Source organism: Oryzias latipes, chromosome 9 (assembly GCF_053564925.1).
Source record: "Oryzias latipes strain Hd-rR chromosome 9, Olatipes_Hd-rR_3.1".
NCBI lineage: Eukaryota > Metazoa > Chordata > Actinopteri > Beloniformes > Adrianichthyidae > Oryzias > Oryzias latipes.
The window spans coordinates 17,859,451-17,883,508 of NC_136245.1; the positions used below are offsets into that span (position 1 = coordinate 17,859,451).

Here is a 24,058-nt window from a genome sequence, read left to right on the forward strand (position 1 = left end):
TCAGTCTGGGAGGCTGACTGTTTTTCTTGACCATCACCTCAGCACAAGTCACCGCTAACGATACACAGCGAGCAGCAAAAACTATGGATAAGGGCACAGTTTTTGTGAAATTTTCAAAGGTCCCCATCATAATCAGAGCTTGAGGCAACAGCACGTTATGTTGTGTTAAAATGTGTTTGGTTGTTTATGAGCAGAAACCCTGCAAGAGAGGAAACTTCCTCTGATAGCGAGAGATGCTTGTGGTTTGTTTAGTTCTTGCTCAATCATGGGCAGAGGTCTCAAAACATGCTTGACTTCTGTCTCACCCAAAACAGCAACGAAGCAGAAAGGCCTGTGTTATGAGGCCTAGATAACACAGATGCTTGGCTGCCCACGCACTCCCCTCCCCTCAGTGATGTCACTCTGTGCCCCCATCGAGTTGGTAAAAAAAAAAAAAAAAGCCACGTAGATTAAAAGACTAAGGGGAAATGTGTGAGAGCTGGAAAAAAAATATGGCTGCCAAAACTCTCGTGTCCATCAACCACACACAGACACACACAGTTAAAAGACCTAAAGTCCTCCATTAATAGAATATAACCATCTGCTTTACTAATTGTTTTTACCATGCTAGAAGATCACCAGCAGAGAATTTTAGGAAGAAAACATATTTATTAGGAAATGACTAATGGAATCTTAATGGATGTTTTGTATTCCTTCTTTCTGCTTGCAATACGAATTCTTATTTATTAATGACAAATGATAATGCTGCATTTTTAAAAGGAAGATCACAGTTCAGTTTAATATTGAAACTTTTCTTCCGTTTTAATCAAATCTGGTTTTCTGGTCTGAAATAACATCTTTGTCAGACGGCGCCCCCTCAGAAGCCTGCACGAGTGATTGCATATGTGCCTATGTTTGTGTGAGAGAGTGCACTGTCCTGAGACACTTCTGTTCCTCAACTAATCCACAGGTCTTGGTCCAGGAAGCTGGGCCCTCTGCCATATTCTGAGACTGCCCACACGTCCGCCTGCCGCCCACCAGGAAGAGGAAATTAGAACCATTCCATCCTGTCATTGCTCCACCACCAAAGCACAAGAGGGAGAGGGCCCGGCGAACGCAGACACGGATACTAAAGCCGTGTTTACAGTCACAATGAGTTCTCCTCATGACAACTGTAAATGACCAAAGTAGACTTAATATAGGAGGAATGTTCAGCACATCTTTTGCTGCACACACAGTTGTGCTCCCAAACATGCTTAAATAACATGGGAGGAGCTAAGAGGAGGAAGCAAAGCCTTAACTAGCATTCCGGAAGATGGGTGGGTAAGTCCGGCCACTCCCTGAAACACCTCTGCTTTTTTTGTGCCTGTGTGTGTGTGTGTGTGTGTGTGTGTGTGCGTCTGTGAGCAAAGTCAGGCTCAAGGAATGGAATAACGCTTGCTGTAGTATAAATGGAGGCGAATATTGGAAATGAAAACCAAATAAACATTTATAGACTAAAGAGTAAACACGGCTCACTCCCGGCTTCCTTTTACAGGGATGTAAAATCTCCGTCATGGAAGTGACAGGCGAGGTCAGACGGGGGAAATATTCAAAAAAGAATTCCCGGTTATACTAGTATACTGGAAATTAAAGCAAAAAAAACAAATATCTTTACAGGTATTTCTCACACAAATCAAAACAATTTAGTAAAACTTAATTGTTGTAAACAACAAACACAAAATACTACAGGATAACTAATAGAGAGCACTTACTTTTTCAGAGGCTCAATAACAGTCTTCTGAATTTGGGTGACCTGTAACGAGAAGAACAGTCGTTCAAAATGCAAAACTCACCATCAGACAAAGAAAAAAAAAACACCAATTGATATTCACTGTCAAATGGAATGACATCAACACTGAAGGCAGAGCTTCTACAACTCTCGCTCATTAGCTGCAAAGTAATCCTTTAGCATAAAAACTAACAGTTGTTTATCATTCAAACAGAGTAATCAAGAAAAAAAAGATAATAAATGGGAGGGGAAGGGGGGTGATCGCAAAGAAACTTTCATGACGTTGACTCTTTTCATTGTACACAAGCCCGAGGAGAAATCCCTGAATATTCATTGAGCTAGCAATACAAAAGGATGAACTGTCAGGGGACAGACATAAAAGCAAAGCCCCACTGATTTTCAAATCCTGTGCAGAGTGGGCTGCCGTACAAGATGAAAGTTTTTAACAAACAAACATCGGAACAATAACAGTTCATATTTTCAAGCATTTCTCCTTCTGGTTGTCAAAACCGACAAGGGAGGAGAAAGGATGCGGGAAAGGGAGTTTTAAATGGAAGTAAACTAACATCACATCTGCAGGCCTCCAGCCTTGGAAAAGATGAGAAGTTTTTGCACAGTTAATGAACTTTAAAGCTTTATTTACGTTGCAGATTTTAAATGACTTTCATGACTGTAGCAGTGCTTTATTAAGGAGACGATCTGCTGGATCCTCCAACATGCTTAGAAAGGAGGAACTTAGGAAGGCTACAGTATTCATGACTTCATTTACCATTGCAGGGACAGTCAGTCACACATCAGCATGGAAATGCAATCACAGCTGTGCTTTATACAAGTGAACTGACTAGAAGGAAACAAAGCAGCAGCTTCAAACAGGCAGATTTCCAAGTAAAAAAAAAAAAAAAAAAAGGCTGATTATGGTTTCAGGGAAAACGGAGAACAGATAACAAATAAATAAACGGGAATTCACATTTTCTTGGTTTTACATATTCAAACCATACCCCCTCCCTCCTTATTTGAGATGTGCTGCTACTTTTAAGGTGAGAACATGCATAGAAGAGGGAGAGTACAGCATCAGATTTGCTTAAGCATGCTGATGCCCTCTACCCTCTGCCCCTTCCCACAGTGAGGGGGGGATGAGAGATATTCCTTGGAGGCCCCGTAGAGCCTGAGGCCGATGCTCAAGCATCAGTCTCTATCAATGAGTCATGGGGCAGAGGCCATCCTGGCACACAGGCCTCCCAAAAATATACACAGATCGCAGAGGAAATCAATATCCCTCCAAACGTAGTCTCTTCTACTGCACTACCGCCATCTACACTGGGGCTCAGCTTCGGTAGCAGTGCGCCGGCGGGGCTGTGCGCCCTCCTCAGCCCCAGAAATACACACACAGACCTGGGCCACTGCTGCCTTCATTATCACTGCACGTTTTATCTACCGGCTCTCTCACTTGAGCGCCCCGCGGCAGAACATCTCGTCTCAACAGGGAGAGGAGCAAAGGGTGGATGCTTTTGTGTCTGTTTTGCTCGAGCAACAAGGTTTGCAACGAGAAGCGCTGCGCCGTCAGAATCAACCGCCAGCTCAAAGGGAGAAGTCAGAGTAGTGTTTTAGGAGCCGTGCTGGATTATAAACACCTAGCAAACCTCGAGGTGATCCACACAGAAGACTTCGCAGAAAGTTCTCACACTTGTTTCTTTCGCCTCCAGGTCTTTTTTAGTCACCTTACAAAAAAGGAGCCACACAGCCCTGCCAAAACTCGGAAGAGAACATTATGTCAAGGCAAAGATTTTTATCTAGTGAGACTGAAAAATCACGCCGGAAAAATGTAGGTTTTGATGATAAAGACGACTTTAAAGTCTTCAAATGAAAAGTAGGACTTGTTAGCTTAACTTTAAACGTGTTTATATGTGTGTGTTGGTGTGTGTGTATATCAAAGAATATATTTTTCTTTGTTTCGGAATTCCAAAGATAGTAATGACGGGAAAAAAATGCTGGCAACATATTGTTTTAGAGGAATGTAAGAGCTTTTATGTGAAAACGGTCACACTGGGCACACTGACTTTTCCTGGGCATCGAACCAAGCCGAGTCCTGGAACATACACGGCCCAGGTCACAAACCACGCAATTTGACAAACCTACATTTACTTTGTCTAGTCACTTAAAATGGCTGCAGTAAAATTTGATGAACTGTGAGCGAAGCCCGTCTGAAAAGCTGGGATGGTAAGAGAGTAGAGGGGAGGACACAATGAGTGCAGGAGAAGAGGTTTGTTCAATCTTCACTCTAGAACTGAACCAGAAGATGCTGGTTTTTTATCTGTTCTTTAGAACATTATTAAAAAGAAAAGAAAGCATCTTTTTTTTAATGATTTCAAACTAAATTTCCCAGGATATTTTAATAATCTCTCAATAACCAATTAACTGAAGCTTAAGTATCACATAGATCAGTTAGTATTTAGCATAAAACAATTGCAAGATTAAAGCAAACTGCCTTCAAAATTTAAACAATGACTATTTGCTTTAACAATTGTTTTCAAAAATTAGGGTTCAGGCACATAAACTGGAAAACACTACAAAAAAAGCTCTTATGAGATGTGAAAAGAAAAATAAAATCTGAAAAAAAAGCCTTTTGTCAAAGCACTTAAAAACAAAATAAGAGAGTAAAACGAAAAGAAAAATCAAATGTAAAAATGCTGCAACAATTATCCATAACACTAAGTAAATGGTAAACAAATGACAAAATGTGTCCTTTGACGGTGTTGACATGGTTTTGCCTGTCAGACGGTTAATGCGCTTCATCATCTCAAGCTAAATGTTGAGTTACTAAGCGCCAAAAGCACAAAAAAAACTGTCACATTGCTGACAGAATAAAAGATTTGCAATATTTCTTTAAAGTTTTCACAAAGTCAAATTGATTACAGTCCCTTTCCACAATGAAGAAGACATACTTTAATGTGACTTCTTCCACAGATTGGATAGGGGTCACTTTTCCAACTCTTGATTTACTTTCCTTTTTGTTAAAATGTAAACATTTGGCTTTTTACATTTGGATTTTCTCTTAAAACCTGGAGTTTTTTTTCCCCATCAAGATGGACATTTGATAGCAACAACAGCATCAGCTGAAACAAAAAATGGACACTATTTTCATATCTTTACAAAAAATCTGTATAAACACTTTAAATTGTTAAATAAAAAAACGATTACACAAAGAGTTTTCACATGTTGAAACATTGCATTTCTAGCCATGCTCTGTGGAGTAAGCTAGCAATGCGAGAATGAATGAAAAAGGCCAGCAGCCAATCAAGCCATAAAGTACACTTGTCCACCAGGCAAGTGCTGCTCTGCTGAATTTTGCACTATGGCAAATTTTCCTGTAGTGGAAAGGACACTTGGTTGTAGTTATTTTGAAAACCAGTGAGTCACAAATGCTTCAGTTTTCACAGCTGATAACCAGTAGCTTGAGCTTATAAAGGATCATACAACAGATGCTTTTCAGAAACAGCAGAAGGAAAGGCATAAGGACAGATTTTAGACCATTGGCATCAATAGAAATACAAATACAAAACACGCAATTTCAACAGAGCATTCCTGGGTTCTTTCCTTTAAATGTCAAATGACACACAACATCCAACATTAGGGCTGTGCCAATTATTAAACTCATGTTCCATCACAGTTGAACTAATGGATCTCTGCTTGTCATTTATTTGATATGAACTGCTATTTTAACAACTCACTGAGCAGTCAACCTGGAAAAATACACACATTTCTTTCGGTTTATTCTGTTGCTATGATGGCTCAGTTCACTGGAGTTGAAATAAGGGAAAATCATGAAAGACATAGCCACTATAAGGTTGAACACATCAGCAAGTTGACGCCATTGCTGATAAAAGGGGTCATGCAAAACCGGCATTCTGGAAATGTCAGCGTTTTGTGTCAACAAAGCAGTTGTTGGCTTTACTATTTTATTTATAGTGTGTTATTCTTTGTTACCTTCAAATATTGCACATCATATTTTCAAAGGTAACAATTTCCATTCCAAGTATTTTTCAATAAAATTAATATTTGATGGTTTTACGTAGTTCTTTTTAGACGTTTTAGTAAATATTGGTATATTCTTTGAAAATCCTGCTTTTTTTGCCATGTGGCCATGCACATTTTTCCTTTAACAAAGCTAGAAGTAAATATAAAGAGGAAAATAAATTCTACTATGAGATAAACAAGAACAATATCAAATTTTGGACTTAGTCTGACCTTCTCCTGGTTAAAGGAATCCATTCTTTTCATGGCTGTATCCAAAGCACTCATGGCCTCCAGGAATGCCTGGTCCTGTTCACACAGCGGGTTACTCAGCAGATCCACAGAGATCTTCACAGCAGCTTTGGACATGGCTGATAGAAAGATATTTGCAAAGCAGATAATAATGTCAATATAAATCTAAAAAAAAATGTGAAAATGTGACAAAAGAAGGTAAATTATCTGTGCAAATATCTAAAGCACTCATGTATCCAAAACAAGCTTGTGGTAAAAGCAGCAACAGAGTGACGGCTCATGTAAATAAATAAAAAGCAGTACTGTCAACTATCTGACTACTCACCAGTACGTAAAAAAATATTTGCACTGAAACTCAAATGTCCCAGAAATCAGTTTTTATGAAGCCAGTGAGTATAATTTAAAAAAAGATATAAAAGTGGATATATTTCAGTAAGGAGGATCCCCCTTGATGTTCTTCAGCTCATCTTACTTTCTTAAGGTGTCATTACACCTAATCCACAGTTTTAACATGACTATGATCTGGTAACCTATTAAGCCAAATTCTCTGGTCAATTCATCTAAAGCTCCGTCATTAATAACCTGCTATGGTCTTTTTTAGAAAAGTGGTGGAGACCCTTTCTCCATCCTCACCATCCTTCTACCTTTAACATTTATTCACATCTTGGTTGGTGTAAGAGAGGATGGGCTTAGATGAAGGCAGATGAATAGCTGTGGTGCCCTGTAAAAGGAGTTTTTTTCTTCCCAGAAACCACCTGCCAGTTCTTACCATCTAGATCTGTCCTGGTGTCTTCCCGTGTCTGTAGAGAAGCCACTAAAGCGTTCTCTGTCATTTAGCTGTTACTCCAGTCAGTTACTCATCCCACGACAATCAAAGACTGCAGCTGGCAGCTGTTGCCCCACTCAGTGAGATTACAAACCAGAACACAACTACTTGTGGTCTCAATGCTCATTCATGATAGACAGATTGCTCTACCTAGGAAACATTGCCTTTGTGGAAGTACAAAAAAAGCCTGTGCCTAACCTCTGTTGATGTGAACCGTCTCTGTACAGTTATTTGTGTTTAATTTTAGAGTTTAACCCAAGATTTTCATATTCATTATAGACAAGACAATGCTGTCGCTGTTAATTATGAATATAGATCTGAAACGTGAAGAATCCTTTTTTTCAGCACACTCAGTCAAAATATTCAAAGAGGCAGCTATGTGGAAAATCCCATTTCATAAAAAAATTGGTTCACCAAGATGTCCTTTATGAATTAGCAAAAACCTCCAAAGCAATATTTGTCTGAATAATGTGAAATACATCCACTGTAATCCAGTATTAGACTTTTAGACTCTGTTTATATGAGTATATGGATTTAAAAAAGATATTCATTAAGATAAAGTATAATAAAGGTCCCTTAAAGCAGGGATAGACACTTGGATGTCTTAGATGTCACTGTCATACTTCTTTTCCAGCTAGTCTAGATAATTAGCAATGACCCCTGGTGAAAAGGTCATTGTTGATGATACAGATTAGGTGTTCCTTCAAGAGCAGGGATGTTGGGAAAGAAGCCGAAGAGCAGGAGCTGCTCTTTCTAACATAGGCCAAATTGTAATCATAATCTCCTCAAAACTAATTTTGATGTTTTTAGCAGACCATGACTACAGTCTGGTGCTATCAGGTAATTCTTACTAGGTTAAATATAGAACTTTAAATTTCACTCATCTAACCTAAAAAACATACAGTTACGTGGAGAACAATCTATGAAGTACAGAGACAACTTCCAGTGTTAAGTTCAAATCTTTCTGGCTTGACAACAGTTGGTGCAGATGGGACATGTACAACAGACTGAACCAATTAACAATAATGAGACCCTGACGGCTGACACTTTGATGATGCAGACATCCATATTCCACTGCACAAAGTAGAGGAAATGAAGAAACCTTTTGCTACTCCGACCATCCCCATTCCTCCACCCCCACAACTGAGTACTTACCACCTATATAGCTACTTGTTATCTACTCAAAGGCAAAAAAGTTCATAAGGAGGTAAATGTAGAGTAAATATGGTTTATGTAACAAAAAAGACACATATAAATGTCAGCTAACAAGTCGGACCCCGAAGGAGTAATATATTAGAAGTAATTATAAAGATAAAGGCAAGGTTGCATAATTATTTCTTCCATCCATTCATATCTAATGAGTTATTCCCTTCAAAACAAATAAAACCAACCAAAATTTATTGAACAGTCAAGCAACAAAGAGCATGTTAAAAAAAATGTCAAGATGAACTTAGGATTCAATTTTATTGCCAAAGTTGCAAAGATAACACACCTAAATCGGCTTCTGTGCTTTTCTTCATGTCTTTGTGGAGCTTTTTTGTCTGGTCCTCCAGCCTGTGGATCAAGCAGAACAATGTTCTGTAAATTTTTTGTCTTGTAAAAAAGGAAAGAACCTAAAGAAGTTTGGAAAAATATGATCTCAAACTTCATCAGCATTAAACACACTGCTATCCAACTTATTGATGCAACATAAAAACAAATAAAAAAACTAAAAAGAAAATTGAATCTACAAAGAATTATTATAATAGTGTTGAATGATATGCGTTAGCCAAGTAACAATATAGGAAGCTCTTTTTTTTAAACCATCAACTATAATTCTGCAAAAGCAATAATGCCTTCAATCACTTTTTTCTGTGCATTCTCCACTGATGGGAGAAAAAGAAGGCAATTACCAGACTTTCCAGGCTTCAAACACATGCCATTCATTATACCAATTAGGAGAGAAAGGGTTTTAGGATCTCCCAAGAGACAAATTATATTACTTCTCCTAGTAGTATGATGAGAAACATAAAATGTGGGGATTCATTTTTATCATTTCTCCCATCAAGTCAAAGTCAAGATTAAATGTAAAAAAAAGGAAAAGATAACATACATTTTACAAAACACTAAACAACTTTTAGTCAAGTTGTATGTAGATATGAAAAGATTAGGGAAATTAGTTTTGGTCATTTTAAAGTTCCACATGTTCCAGATCCACATTTAACCTTTCAACATGAATATTGTGTTGCTCATTTTTGTGTAAAACTGACTAAGAAAGCCACTATTATGTTCAAACTTTAGAATCTTTCTTACACTAAAGTGAAAAAAGAAAAAAAAAAGTCACAACTTCAGGCTTTTTGTGACCTGACAATAATAAAAACTGTCCGCAATATACTGGAGGGACTATTATATACACAAACACATGCTGACAAACAAACTCACACACACACACTTGTGTCTGCTTAACGTATGAGAGGTAAGCAAATTTTATCATTAAGAAATATTAAATTAAAAGTGATGAAAAAGCAATATTAAACTATAAGGTTTTTACTATTATTTTAATATTGCCTGGTAAAAAAGGGAACATCTATTCAGGTGAAAGGCAGGCTAAACAGCCTGTCCACATCATAAATGGAAAAAAGGTTGTTGTAATACATTACAGCTAAAACTTAACTACAATTTTTAACACAGGTATGCATATGTGTATTTAATGCATCTTAATTCCTTCATTAAATTAATTGCATAAAAAAGGAAGACGTTAAACAAAAGAAACTCAGAAACCCTTAAATACTGTTTTTAATAAATGCACCATTTTGGGCAATAATAGAGAAAAGTTAGAGCTCAAGTTTGTCTTTTGAAACTATTCACACTATAATTGTATTTTTTTTTGGGGGGGGGGGGGGGGGGGGTGCTTTTAGGCAACAGATACTCCATGGAGTTTTTTTCTGGATTTCTAGGGTGGAGAATGTAAATGTCTGTACATGCCTGGTTCTCTGACTCATGTATAAGGTCTATCTGCGCCACACCTTTGTGATAAAGGGCCCTCCCCACTGAACAAAACTGAAGATGAAATGTGTGTTCCCACTCATTTTGCTGGGCCCTTAGGGAGTTTCTTTAACCTGAGGCTTTAGGAGTGTAAGAGCTTAAAGCCTCACTCACCTTAATTCTGCAAAAAAGGACTAAATACTTGAAATACGCAGTTAGGAAACCTTGGTTTCATTTTGTATATAGTAAGACACACAATTATACAGATAGTTGAGATGTGTGCTATGTAACATGTAACATCTAATTAATAGTGGAAATACAAGCAACCAAATTTTCATTGGACTTTGATAGAAGACTTGAGTAGGCAAGCAAACTTACTTTTGTAGCTTATCATACTCTCGTTCAAAATCTCTTTCAACCTAAAGAACAGGAAAAGAAGAACAGACATAAATGGTTTCATATTATTTTTGGAACATCTGAAATCAGTGACTCATATGAAAGTTACCCCAGGTGCTTTTCCATTACATACTGCATTGGATAACGTACTTGGCTGGAGTCTGCATGTTGTGTGTCTGACTCTTTACAATAAAGAAACGAGTGAGCTTCAAGTTGTCAAATTTACAAATTTGGGGTAAATTAGTCTGCTATTTGGTGAAGGTGGGGAGGAATATAGGATATACCTACATATAGCTAGACCACTCTGGTGGTTGCACCGGAGCTGGACTGGATCCAGTGTGAGCCCAGGGTAATACCTTTAAACTCCCTCAGCTTCTTCACCTCTGCTCCTTCTAACCCCACCCTTTCACCTGAGTCCCTATCGTCTACACACGAGAGGGACTTTCAGATCTTCATTCCTCGCTTTTCCCGACTAAAAGGCCACCAATCTAGAAGTTCCTCCATTATCTCCCTGCTCTTACTGCATATCGCAATGTCATCTACTAACTTTAGCCTGTTTAGAGCTCCACTTCTGCCTTCTTTGTGCCCAACCTGTCATACAAGTCTTCATGCGCCCTTTGTTTGGTCTTTGCCATCTCCACCTTCACTTTGTGCTGCATCTTCCTATACCCATCTTCTGTCCTTTCAGGGTCCCCCTTTTTCTTAGCCAATCTCTAGGCCAAGTCTCCTTAACTGATTTCCTCACTCCAGATGATACACCAACCATCTTCCTCCCAGTCTCCCCTGATCACTTTGCCTTTATTTGTCCAGTCATCTGGAAGAACTTCCTGATCTCTCCAAGTCCGTTTTAACTCCTCCCCAGAAAGCTGAAAGATGAAATTATTTTGTGTTCTCCTCCCTCCACTCCTATATCAGTCTATGCTCTTCTCTTTTCTAGAAAAATGTCTTCACCAATGCCATTTTCCTCCCTTAAGCAATGTCCACCACCATCTGTCCTTCTGCATTCCTGTACTTAACACCAAACATATCCATTCTTTCCTCATCACCTCTGCTTCCGTCACCGACCTGTCTGTTGAAGTCAGTCCTCATCATCATTTTCTCCCCTGTAGGGATACCCTGAATCACCTTATCCATTTCCCTCTAAAATGTCTCTGTCTTCTATCAGGGGCATAACCACTGACAACATCACACCTTAGACTTCCAGCTTCACCTCAAAAACACTTTTATATCACTTCAAGTCCATTCAGCTCTCCATTCACACCATGATAAAACACACACACTAACAGGCAGCATATTATTTATACTTCAGTGTGCACATAAAGCAAACATAGCAATAAATGAAGGACGGACATTTTTAACATGACATGGTGTAACAAAGCCACTGTAAATAGTTGTTGGCAGTTTAAAGTTGTAGGTCAGGTAAAATGACACAGAGCAGTCCTGATACACCAAGCAATAATAATATGAAACTCAAGGTGTGGCCAGATTGGGATCTGGCAACAAGTTGTCAAAGAGATTATTTTTGGAAAAAATAGCAACTTATTCCATCATGATTTGGAACACTGACTGTTAACGTTTACAGTTCTTACTATTCGCTAAAAAAGGAGGAGCTTTCCTCTACACAGCAGTTTCTCAGTTACAGTCAAAGCAGAAGCTCACCTTTCCATGTCTAGATGGCCTTTCACATTTGGCCTAAACTGCAAATATAAACTCATAATTTCACAGTTAACTGACCCTGATCTGATTAGGTATACATATGAGAAAAAAAAATTTATTAAGGGGTTAATTGACAAAAGTAGACAAGTTACTTTTTTTTTTCAAACAGAGAACATTAATGCAGACCACAAATCACCTGGTGCAATTTCAACCCAGATGAAATGTTGTAAAAGTTGACAAGTTGAAGAAATGTGAAAAAGGTTCACAAAATATGTGGTAAAAAACCTCCATTATTAGTATCAAACACCTGTTATGTTTCTTCGAAGATTCTGAATTCAGATTTTGAGTATGAGAAAATGTGGGTATAGTCGAACAATTTCGAGAGGGACCAAAAACTAAACTTGGATCAACTCATTCAAATATTTTGAGCTTGTGGCTTTCACTTGAGTGTATAAATATCAACGGTGAGCAAATTTAGGTCTAAGTTTCACCAGGATTCGGTGCAACAGTTATAAAATACAAATTCAGTGTGCATACAAACAGAGAATGCAATCTTGCATCTACAACTCTGTGGGCTGTTGTGACCCAGCCTATAATCTAAAAATATATTTATACAAATATCAGAAATGCTTTATTGATCCCACACATGGGACATTTGTTTGTTACCACAGCAGTAAAAGAAGAATAGTAGACATAAGAGAAAATAGATAAAAACAAAAAAAGTAACATGAATGTACACAAATAAGGTCGTATAATTTAAAGAGTTGTTAACTCAAATATGAATATATTTTTCTATTATAATAAAGATAGAAAGTGTAACTTATATTAGGCATAATTCAGTCCAATTTTGTGCATCTAGCACAGACAGAAACTATTCATTTAATGTAACTAAAGACAACAATTTTTCCCTAGTTGCACAATCTTTCAAATTCTTTTTGAAAACAAAAATAGTCCAATGCTACCAAGCATGCCTGACCGGTTATGATGAACAGTTCAGATAAAAGTGATAAGCCTGTGTGTTACTAAGTCCAACCTGTTAGATAGTAATTGAGACTTATGTAAAAACACTTTTGTCCAATCACACATGAAGTGATTGGAGGGCTCAATATTTTCCAGAAGAAATGGCTGATATGAGCAGACCCATTCTTTCTCAGTGAGGCATAAGACGGAGTCCATTTCAATAAACTCAAGCAGGTCAAATTGCATAGCCTTCATAAGTTTGACTTGTGGTTGTGTGGGTTTTTGTATTTAAGCACAGTGTCAAAAACAATGAAGGAGACAGTTGACACAATGCTCTAAGAAGACCAGCAAACTGGTCTGCTTGTAACCCACTCCATGGTTTTTGCAGGAAGCTACAAACCCAGTCTCAGAGGAAATACTGGGCCACAAACCCATTAATGTGGAAGTGGTTTTGCCAGCAAGGGGATCACCCACTCACTGTCACTTCAAGGTAATCACCTCTGCCCTCTGAAATAGTTTAGACAAATTGGTGTCCAAAAGTCTTCCAGCTGTAGCACACCAATGACAGCATTTGTCCTGCTACTCAAAGGTACAAATTTCTCTCATGGGGTTTAAATGTACAAATAATTCCCTGCAAGAAAGTAAACCTTTGTTGTTCCAAAATTCTAGATTCTCATTTCTCTGGGTAGATTCCATTGAAGTAGTAGGTAAAAAAAGCTGTCAACTGGAACTCTTGTTACTGAAAATGGTTTGCCTCTTTTTCTTTTAGTTGCTAGGGTTAGGCTCTCTGTATAACTATCTCAGCTTTTCGTTTTTTCAACAGTTTTTCAGGCAAATCTGAGGTGGTTTTTGTAATCTGCTAGTTTCCTAGCAGTTCTTGTACCATCTGAAGAGCATCTTTTCCAAAGTATGTAGGTTGTCATTTCTGCAGGTTGATCATATCAAAGGTGAAGGTAAAAGAAGCGGGAAATGGACTTGGTTTATCTTTTATTATTGAACACATCCAAGTCTACTAGGAGTGGTGGGGAAAATCAATTATTAGTTGCACGAGCCATAAAACACTCAATCATTTTATGAGTTTTATACTGACGATCAAAAAAGGAATGTGATTTAACGTAGAAGTATTTAGTGGAACTTAAAACATGCAGAATGTTTTTTACTCTGGCATTTTTGAAGAGCACAAAAACATGGCTAACCTTGCAGACTGCGTGATTCGACCGGCCCCAGCTTCAATTAAAGCTAATATTTGGAAGCATTTTGGCTTTTTTAGTGTCTACGCTCAAAGGCCTTTGGACAAAAGTCATGCCGTGGATAAATCGCTTTGTATCAAAATTACGTTTTTAGGGAACCCAACAAACATGCAAAATAATTTTGCACATTTCCACAATGTTAAAATATTATGTTCGGCAGCTAGCTCGGCACTCTTTATTTTGTTGAATTTGAGTCAAAGAGCATCCTGTTAAAGCAAATCTTCTGATAAAAAGCAACACTGCATGTTGTTTAAGGTTGTTGAGTTCAGATAAGATTTATCCTTGAACACTTGTCTATTGCTGATTGCTGTGAGAACATTTTTTGGTATCAAACAAAACATTTTTAATGTCAAAATTTTTTGTTTGTTAATAAAAGTTAAACATGTATATTGATCTGGTCTTTACCGTACTTACAAATGCACTCTGGCGGAGATAAGTATGTAATATTGGTCTAGTAGTGTCTTGTGGTTAACCCTTTATCCCAATAATAATAACAGTCTGGCTGGACCTTTTCTTTATTCATCACATAATCTCTCAATATATGTTTAATGAATAAAATCTTTTGTTCCTTTTTTCAGAATAACTTTCCAAAATCACTCAAGAAATTGTGTTTTTTGTATTCTTTTATGTTTTCTAGATGACACTAAACTTGACACTAATAGTTAAAATTGCACCAACATTAATCTGGTGAATCTAATCACAGGCATCTTTTTGTTCAAAAATATTTTACTTTAATACGCCCTCCTGTTTTTCTAACTCTACTTTCTCCTCCAAAATTTCTGCCAGGAAGCTCTCCTCCTCCTGGTTGAATGCCTCAACATACTTTTTCACAACACTAATAACTTTTTAACTGTAAAAATTTCAATAAAACCCAGCTAGAAACACAACTAAAAACAATCTATATTTCCTCCATCAACTCTTCATCACATTTCTGCTGATCCTTTACATCAGTGTGGAAAAACTGGACGCACCGCAAGAACGGTAGAGAATACAGTAAAGTGTTGCATATCATCGCAAAGTTGCTGTTATAGCTTTCAGAATCTGTTGGAATGTCAATAGCGCGAACAGTCAAAGAGTTTTGGTAGTTCAACAGAGTGTGCTATTTTCTGTCACCAGCGAAAGCTCCAGTGTCAAAAGGTTAAGATATTTTTTTTTAAATGTAATAATTCAGGAAGCATTGATATTAGTTTCATAATCGAATCAATGCCTCCTGAATTGTAATGGAATTGAATCTTAAGGTGCCAAAAGATTCCCAACTCTTAAGTCCAGTTTACCTTTTTACCTATTTTTGGAAACTAATTTGAATAATAAATACACTTTTCTGATGTGTGAACAGAGTCAATGTTTGATTTTGTGACTTACAGTTTTAGAGACAATCTGCTTTTTTGGTTGTCCAATCTTGAACCTGAAAAAAAAAAAGAAAGCAATGAGAGATGACAAGTGGAAAGTGACTATCTGAAAAGGTGAGATTATTAAATACTTGAGCTTCTCAACCACATGCTGCCAGTCCAGAGGTCAGTACAGACCTAGAGTGTGCTAGCATGTCTTACAGATCACTGACAGACCGTAGGAGGTTGTTAATGTCTATTCCTCTCAGGTATGGAGTCAGTGCCATGTACATTTACTGCATGTCAAGACTGATCACATCTGTCATTCATTGCAATCATATGCCACTCAACAACATAAATCGTTTTGTCCTTTGTAGTGTTGCTTCATAACCCCAGTTGATGATAAATAACTGATGATTTATACTAGTACCTTTTAAGAATGTTAGGAACTTAAGTTAAAAAGGCATTTACCATGTTTACAATCAGCACTTAGTGAGGCAAAAAAGTTGGTTTTAGTTTTAAAATAGTCTTCATCGTCAGGGATCCTACACTACAGTTAGCAGAGGGAATTCATTTTTTACTCATCAAAATAAAACAGAAATTCATTCTCATAACCATAAAGCAGGACATTTCTTGCAGCAAAATAATCTTTTATGTTGACTTTCAAATTGTGTTTTTCTTAAGCTCCTGCTGGGCAGAGACAAAAAGCAAAGTTTTATCAGTGTGATAAGGGCTACGTCTTCACAGATTTTACACTGTATGTGGCAATCTTTATTAAATTATGGATATTCGCTGTTGACAACCAGGGAGGGGCAGCAGCTGCATCAAAAGAAAGGTGTGTAAATTATTGTGATGGGTGCAATGTGAGGTTTTGTTCTGCAGCTAGAAAAGAAAAAGTGTTCTGCGTGAAGATCATGACACCTAAGCAAAAATCTTAATCTGTCAAAAGTAAAAACAGCGTAAAGATTTTCAAAAATCTTTCACAGGGTGCAGACTAATTTATTTTAATTTGGCACAGAGACTGATGAAGGAGGAGGTCTATTATCCATTTGGACATCTTTATATGTGACCATTTCCAACCAGATTTCACTTGTTTTTAGCACATTTTTGTTGATGAAAGTAGTTTCACTCAATGTGTCAGAGTTCAGGTGAAAAAACATGGGGGGGGGGATGTTACTGCAACATTTGACGTGACTCACCTCCCAGTTGTTAACTGACAGATGTACAATTACATCACAATAACGTACTTCTGCAAGAGTCTAATGTTTGGACTCAATTCAACAGCTGCATAATTGAACAGAAACCTACAAGTCAGAAGGTGTAGGAATGTGACAGGAACAAGCCCTCCACCTTGACACAAATAATATTCAACTTCAAGCTTCAGCATAAAAAAAGCATAAACAAGGAAGTTCTGCTCTTACAAAGGAAAAAGAAACATTTGTTCTATTGTTTTTTCTTCTTCTCCAACTTTGCTTCAGCTTCGATTTGCCAACGCACATTGCAGGACTGTGTAATGATGAAAAAGACTATCATTCAATCTTGTTGGTGGAGCTTGTAAATCGCCTGTAGTTGCTTTGTTTTGTTGACACACTGCACAATTTTTGAATATTTTCAAGAATACGCCGTAAATATTACTGATCCAATTGTTTTGTGAAGCTCAACTGAAAAGTTAGAAAGGTGGCCTTACAGATAAGAGCTCAATAGTGTCAGATGTGGGGAGTAATTTTGGGGAATATAAGGTGAAAGGTTATGCCTGAACAAGAAGTAAGTTCAGGTCTGAGTTCAAATTAAAAGTCAAGCTTTTCATTAATTGTTGAGTATAGAGTATAAATTCTCAGTCTTTTGGGTAAAGTTAAACTTGTAAATCTACGCATTTAGTCTATTTAGTCTAGTTTTTCCACCAGAAAGCATAACTTGAGTATTCTTTATGCCAAATTTGACCTCAAGTGGATCTTGAATTTTTATGTTGGCAACATGGCTGTTTTTTATTCAGTGCAAGGTCTTTTTTGGGGTTAATATTATCGTGCATATGAACACACCACTGATGTAACATAAACAAAAACCTTTCCAGAGAAGAGCACTGGAACAATTATAAACTACATCGGTCTTGACTAAAGAAAACTCTAAAAAAGAAACTAAATTGAATAAAAAGTTAGACAGAACCTGCAAATGAATCCGTTTGCCTTAAAATGTGATAACGGGTACACTGTTTATTACAAATAAAGTAAAACATTTGTGCTTTTTAAAAGGACTCATCTGTTGGACAAGGAAATTAAGCCTTGGGGTAGGATGGGGACACTGCTCAACGGAAAGACAGAATGATAGCCACTGTGAGAATCTTTTCCAATGCCCCCTCACATTGAAATATGTCTGCAGTCTTTCACATTTAGAAACACTGGTGAAGCCAAACATGTGAACCAAGAACTACACGCATCACAAAGACCCATCTTAAGACAGATGAACATACACACAAATGAGAACCAACTGCTGACCAACATTTCTGGAAACCTTATTTAGGCCTAGTGATGACAAGCATGGGTGTAAGTATAAACAGAGCTTGAATTACTAGAGAACCACCAGTTCCTGATGGTACCGGATGTTATTGGTTAAAATCCCCCATCTTGAATTTTTTTTTTAGGTCTAGGCATAAAGAAAACTACTGATTCAACTAAACTGGTTAACTTGCATTTAAAGAGGTATCATATCTGATCGGCATGATATTGGTAGAATACGCCATGCGTCACCATCATCATGAAAGCACGCAAGCCAGAACAAGGAGTAACTGTCTTCTTCATCCGGGATCAAATTATTCAGCAGCTGGAAGAACCTATGGCTTAAGCTAAAACTGCAAATGTGTTCATCATTAGAGAGATAGTGCATCATTTGACCTTGAATATTCCATGGAGCACAGAAGCCTAGTTGAAGATGCTGGGAAATGGGATTGTTTTGATGATGACCCCAAAGTCAAAGCTCTCACGTCATAGAACGGAGTTTGAAGGCCCTGCTGGAATGCATCAGTCAGCAGAGCCCATAAAGGACTCTTTTCAATTGTAGAGCACTCCACTCCTGACCTTGTGTTTGGCAGAGCATCATGGATGAGATTTTGCTTGCCAGCTATTGACTGTTTGGCTGAAGTGAATGACGCCATCAGACTCATAGTCTTGACATTAAGAATGAGTTGTCCATTACAAAGGAAGTTAATATACAAACATGAGGTAGATAGAAAAGCTTGTTTCCTTTCACTTTCCTTCAAGAAATGATTTGAACAAGCGACTTATTAAGCTTTTGCAGAAATAGAACACCAAACATTGCTAATGTAGTTCAAATCAATTTCATACTTTATCCTATTCAGATGCTACAACAGAGAGCAAAAATGCTGCATATTTGTTAATATTACACCCCAAATCAAGTGAGTAAAAAAAAGTTATACTTTAGTTTAATTTGTCTGTGCAGCAGTATGACAAATTAATCTAAGGTGGGTTCAGTTAAAGATAAACTGAATGATTTTAAAGATTGAAAGACTGAAAGATTTTAAATAGAAGACACCCTAACTAGCAGGCAAAGAACCCAATGATGCTTAAGACCCAAAGAAAAGCCAAAAATCTTGAGACAGTTTAAGGATAAGTCTGGAGCAAAGGAAGAATGTGAGGACCGAGTCATTCATGATGCCTTCATTTGACTAACATTAACCTTCTCCTCATGGTGTCAGAAGGCAGACTGTGAAGCGAGTTCAAAACACTTTCCAAAATGCACTTTAGAGCACCATTTTAAATGTTGAGAAAGAAAAAACAACACAAGGCTTCTACTTGCACTATGAACTTTTTTTCCCTTCAGGATTGTGCAGGTCCTGAAGCCACAAACACAGTTTAACAAGAAGTGGGCGATTTTTAAAAAATACTTGATATAGTACAAGACTACTATTAAATGAAATAAGTTACTACATTGTAATTTTAAAGATAAGGTGAAATAGTTCTGTGTGCATACACTTTCTAGTACATCTCATTTTGGTTTTTTACCCCTCTCCTCTGCAATTTCCTTCTGGCAGGAAACATAAGTCATTCAGCTGTAAAAAAGGAAATTTGCTTCTGAGCAATTCACAAGGATTATTAGGACCTGGTTACCAGCATGTCACTCTAAAGCATGTGCATGTGTGGCAATACCACTATTATATTTCACGAGTTCAACTCCAGTTAAATGAATTACAACTTAACCTCTAATTTTCCACATTTTTGAAAAGTACAAGTGATAGAAGCAAAGGAGCAAAAAAACGCTGCCTTATTTGATCAGAAACAAAACTTAGATGAGCCAGACAAAGAGCGGTTCAGAACCCCCTGATGACGAGTAAAAACAAGGACCCGATTACGTCGCCCGGATAGGCGTCACCGGGGCCCCACTCTGGAGCCAGGCCCAGGGTCGGGGGTCGCAGGGGAGCGCCTGGTGACCGGGGCTTTTCCCACGGGCCCCGGTCGGGCACAGCCCGAAGGAGCGACGTGGGACCCATCTCCCATGGGCCCACCACCCGTAGGAGACCTCAAAAGGGGCCGGTGCATTGTGGTTTGGGTGGCGGTCGAGGGCGGGTGCCTCAGTGGCCCAAACCCAGGTCAGGGAACTTGGCCTATGGCAAATGGAATGTCACCTCTCTGGGAGGGAAGGAGCCTGAGCTGGTGCGAGAGGATGAGAGATACCGTCTAGATATAGTCGGGCTCACCTCCACACATAGCCTGGGCTCTGAAACTCAGTCCTTAGAGAAGGGTTGGACTCTCTACCACTCTTGGAGGTGAGAGGCGGCGGGCTGGTGTGGGCTTACTCGTGAGCCCCCAGCTTAGCCGCCAAGTGTTGGAGTTCACCCTGGTGGACGAGAGGGTCATGTCCCTCCGCCTTCGGGTGGGAGACAGGTCTTTATCTGTGGTTTCGGCTTACGGGCCGAACAGCAGCTTGGAGTACCAGGCCTTCTTGGTGTCTCTCGAAGGGGACTGGAAAGTGCCCCAACGGGGGACTCCATTGTCCTTTTGGGGGACTTCAATGCCCACGTGGGCAATGACAGTGCCACCTGGAGGGGCGTGATTGGTAGGAGTGCCCCCCCTGAACCCGAGTGGTGTTTTGTTTTTGGACTTCTGTGCTCGTCACACAGTTTGTCCATAACGAACACCATGTTCGAGCACAAGGGTGTCCATCAATACACCTGGCATCAGGACACCCTAGGCAGGAGGTCGATGATCGACTTTGTAGTTGTTTCAGGCGACGTTCGGCCTTGTGTCTTGGACACTCGGGTGAAGAGAGGGGCGGAACTCTCCACCAATCACTACCTGGTGGTGAGTTGGATTCGCTGGCGGGGAAGGAGGCCGGAAAGACTTGCAAGACCCAAACGTCCTATGAGGGTCTGCTGGGAACGTCTGGCTGAGCCCTACGTTAGGGAAGTCTTTAACTCCCACATCCGGGAGAACTTCCAACAGGTACCGAGGGAGGTTGGGGACATTGAGTCCGAGTGGACCATGTTTTCCACTTCCATTGTCTCTGCTGCTGCTCGGAGCTGTGGTCGCAAGGTCTCTGGTGCCTGTCGCGGCGGTAACCCCCGAACCCGGTGGTGGACACCGGAAGTAAGGGATGCCGTCAAGCTGAAGAAAGAGTCCTACCAGGTCTGGCTGGCTTGTGGGACTCCAGAGGCGGCTGACAGGTATCGGCAGTCTAAGCGAGCTGCGGCCCGGACCGTTGCGGAGGCAAAAACTCGGGTCTGGGAGGAGTTCGGAGAGGCCATGGAGAAGGACTATCGGTTGGCCTCGAAGAAATTCTGGCAAACCGTCCGGCGCCTCAGGAGGGGAAAGCAGTTCTCCACAGGCACAGTTTTAAGTGCAGGTGGGGGGCTGTTGACCTCGACTGGGGACATTGTCGGGCGGTGGAAGGAATACTTTGAGGATCTCCTCAATCCCACTGACGCGCTTTCTTTTGAAGAAGCAGAGAATGAGGACTTTGGGGTGAGCCTGTCTATTACCCGGGCTGAAGTCACCAAGGTAGTCAACGAGCTCCTCGGTGGCAGGGCCCCGGGAGTGGATGAGGTCTGCCCTGAGTACCTCAAGTCTCTGGATGCTGTGGGAGTGTCTTGGCTGACACGTCTCTGCAGCATCAGAACTGTACACCTGGACTGGCAGACAGGGGTGGTGGTTCCCCTCTTTAAGAAGGGGGACTGGAGGGTGTGTTCCAACTACAGGGGAATTACACTCCTCAGCCTCCCTGGGAAAGTCTATGCCAGAGTACTGGAGAGGAGAGTCCGTCCGATAGTCGAACCTCAGATTCAGGAACAACAGTGCGGTTTCTGTCCTGGTCGGGAACAGTGGACCAGCTCTACACCCTATCTAGGGTGCTGGAGGGATTGTGGGAGTTCGCTCATCCAGTCCATATGTGTTTTGTGGATTTCGAGAAGGCGTTCGACCGCGTCCCCCGTGGTATCCTGTGGGGGGTGCTCTGGGAGTATGGGGTCCGGGGAGCCTTACTAAGGGCTGTCCGGTCTCTGTATGACCAGAGTAAGAGCTTGGTTTGCATAGCCGGCAGTAAGTCAGACCTGTTCCTGGTCCACGTTGGACTCCGGCAGGGCTGCCCTTTATCACCGGTTCTGTTCATAGTTTTTATGGACAGAATTTCTAGGTGCAGCAGGGGATCTGGTTTGGGGACCACAGGATTTCCTCTCTGCTTTTTGCAGATGATGTTGTCCTGTTGGCTTCATCGAGCCAGGACCTCCAGCGTGCACTGGGGCGGTTTGCGGCCGAGTGTGAAGCAGCTAGGATGAGGGTCAGCACCGCTAAATCCGAGGCCATGGTTCTTGACCGGAGAAAGGTAGCTTGCCATCTCTCGGTGGGTGGAGTATCCTTACCCCAGGTGGAGGAGTTTAAATATCTGGGGGTCTTGTTCACGAGTGAGGGAAGACCGGAGCGTGAGATTCACAGGCGGATCGGAGCGGCGTCCGTAGTTATGCGGTCGCTGTATCGGTCCGTTGTGGTGAAGAGAGAGCTGAGCCGAAAAGCAAAGCTCTCAATTTACCGATCGATCTTCGTTCCAATACTCACCTATGGTCATGAGCTATGGGTCATGACCGAAAGAACGAGGTCCCGAATACAAGCGGCTGAAATGAGCTTCCTCCTGAGGGTGGCGGGGCGCTCCCTTAGAGATAGGGTGAGAAGCTCGGCCACCCGCGGAGAGCTTGGAGTAGAATCGCTTCTCCTCCACATCGAAAGGAGCCAGTTGAGGTGGCTCGGGCATCTAGTCCGGATGCCTCCTGGATGCCTCCCTGGAGAGGTGTTCAGGGCATGTCCCACTGGGCGGAGGCCCCGGGGAAGATCCAGGACACGCTGAAGAGACTACGTCTCTCGGCTGGCCTGGGAACGCCTCGGGGTTCCCCCAGAGGAGGTGGAGGAAGTGGCTGGGGTGAGGGAAGTCTGGGCATCTCTGCTTAGACTGCTGCAAAGTATCCATTTACAGTGTTACCCCGCTTGTTCACGGTTCAATATTCGCGGTTTCACGTATTTGCATATTTATTTTCAATTACGTGACTCTTCCGGTTCATCACAAAAGCACAGACAACTCAAGACGCTTTTATGAGACTTTTACGTCCGAAAAAGGTGCTGTGGGAATGTCTGAGGAGGGGAGCCGAGATGAAGAGCACACCGGCCTGTCGGCTTCCTTGCCAGCTGCTTAGGAATATTTCAGTTCCACCGGTTCCTGTATCGTTTGTGCCCCTGCGCGGAATATGGCATCGGCTGACTCAGAAGCGACAGGAAAAACGACCTTAAATGCTGAAGATTATGATCTTGGAGAATAATTATTATCCGGAGAAGGTATTTAATATGAATGAAACCCCCTAATTGACTGTAAAAACAATGGACAGCTCAACCCCTCAACCCCTCAATAGGAAGTAGGCGCTGGTTTCAAGAAGCCAAAATCCTATAGACTTCTGTTGAGAAATAAAAAGCTATTACTCTTTCATTTTATTTATTAGAATGACCATTTTTGCTCTGATACCTTCTTACTAACATGTTTTTTCTAATCCATTGTTATTTTAAAGATTTTTTTCTTTATCGCGAGTAATTAAAGTTATTAACTGACCAATCAGATAGCTGAGTAAAAGCATGTGGGTCTGACGTTGAACGTCTAAGGCATTGACAGATTATGGGTAGCCAAAGGCAGCAGACTTCATCCATGCTGTCTGTGAAGGCCTGTTCCTTCTTATTTTGCTTTTCTTTTTAAAGCGTCAAAAAAACATCAAAGATTTTCCGGTGTCTCTCTGGCTCAACGCGGATGAACCAGGAGTGAAAAACTATAAAAAGAAGAATAAAGGTCAACAAATGTCAAATTACTGTTCGCAGATTCAATTGATCGAATGCTTCTCTCTCAATGGCTTGAACTATTCTCCCAAGCCTGTGTTATTGACTGTATAGAGGAATCGGTCCGGGTTTACGTTACACAAATGCCCAAAACTTTATCGAAATTCTAGAAGAGGCCCTCTAGCACTTCACTGATGAAGGAGGAAGCACAAACTCCTGGTTTTAAGGGACAGAGAGACAAAGTGAAATTCCTTATGAGAGTCATAAAGTACTCTATGGTACATTCAATTGCTCTGAATTAAAAAAATAAGTATACTTATTGCTGATCAATGTTCGAATGCTGTTTAAAAATG

At 40.2% G+C, this 24,058-nt stretch overlaps 1 protein-coding gene across 1 annotated transcript in view; it reads right to left on the reverse strand.

Moving 5' to 3' along the window:
* The window catches only part of bin3 (bridging integrator 3), a 33,177-nt gene that overhangs the window by 5,912 nt on the left and 3,207 nt on the right, over positions 1-24,058 (reverse strand). Inside the window, exons 2-6 of the mRNA XM_004072478.5 lie at positions 15,428-15,470; positions 10,182-10,222; positions 8,332-8,393; positions 5,996-6,132; positions 1,734-1,774 (exon numbers count right to left, since the gene is read on the reverse strand). Coding sequence (XP_004072526.1) covers positions 1,734-1,774; positions 5,996-6,132; positions 8,332-8,393; positions 10,182-10,222; positions 15,428-15,470 — 324 coding nt within the window. The remainder of the gene's footprint in view (positions 1-1,733; positions 1,775-5,995; positions 6,133-8,331; positions 8,394-10,181; positions 10,223-15,427; positions 15,471-24,058) is intronic.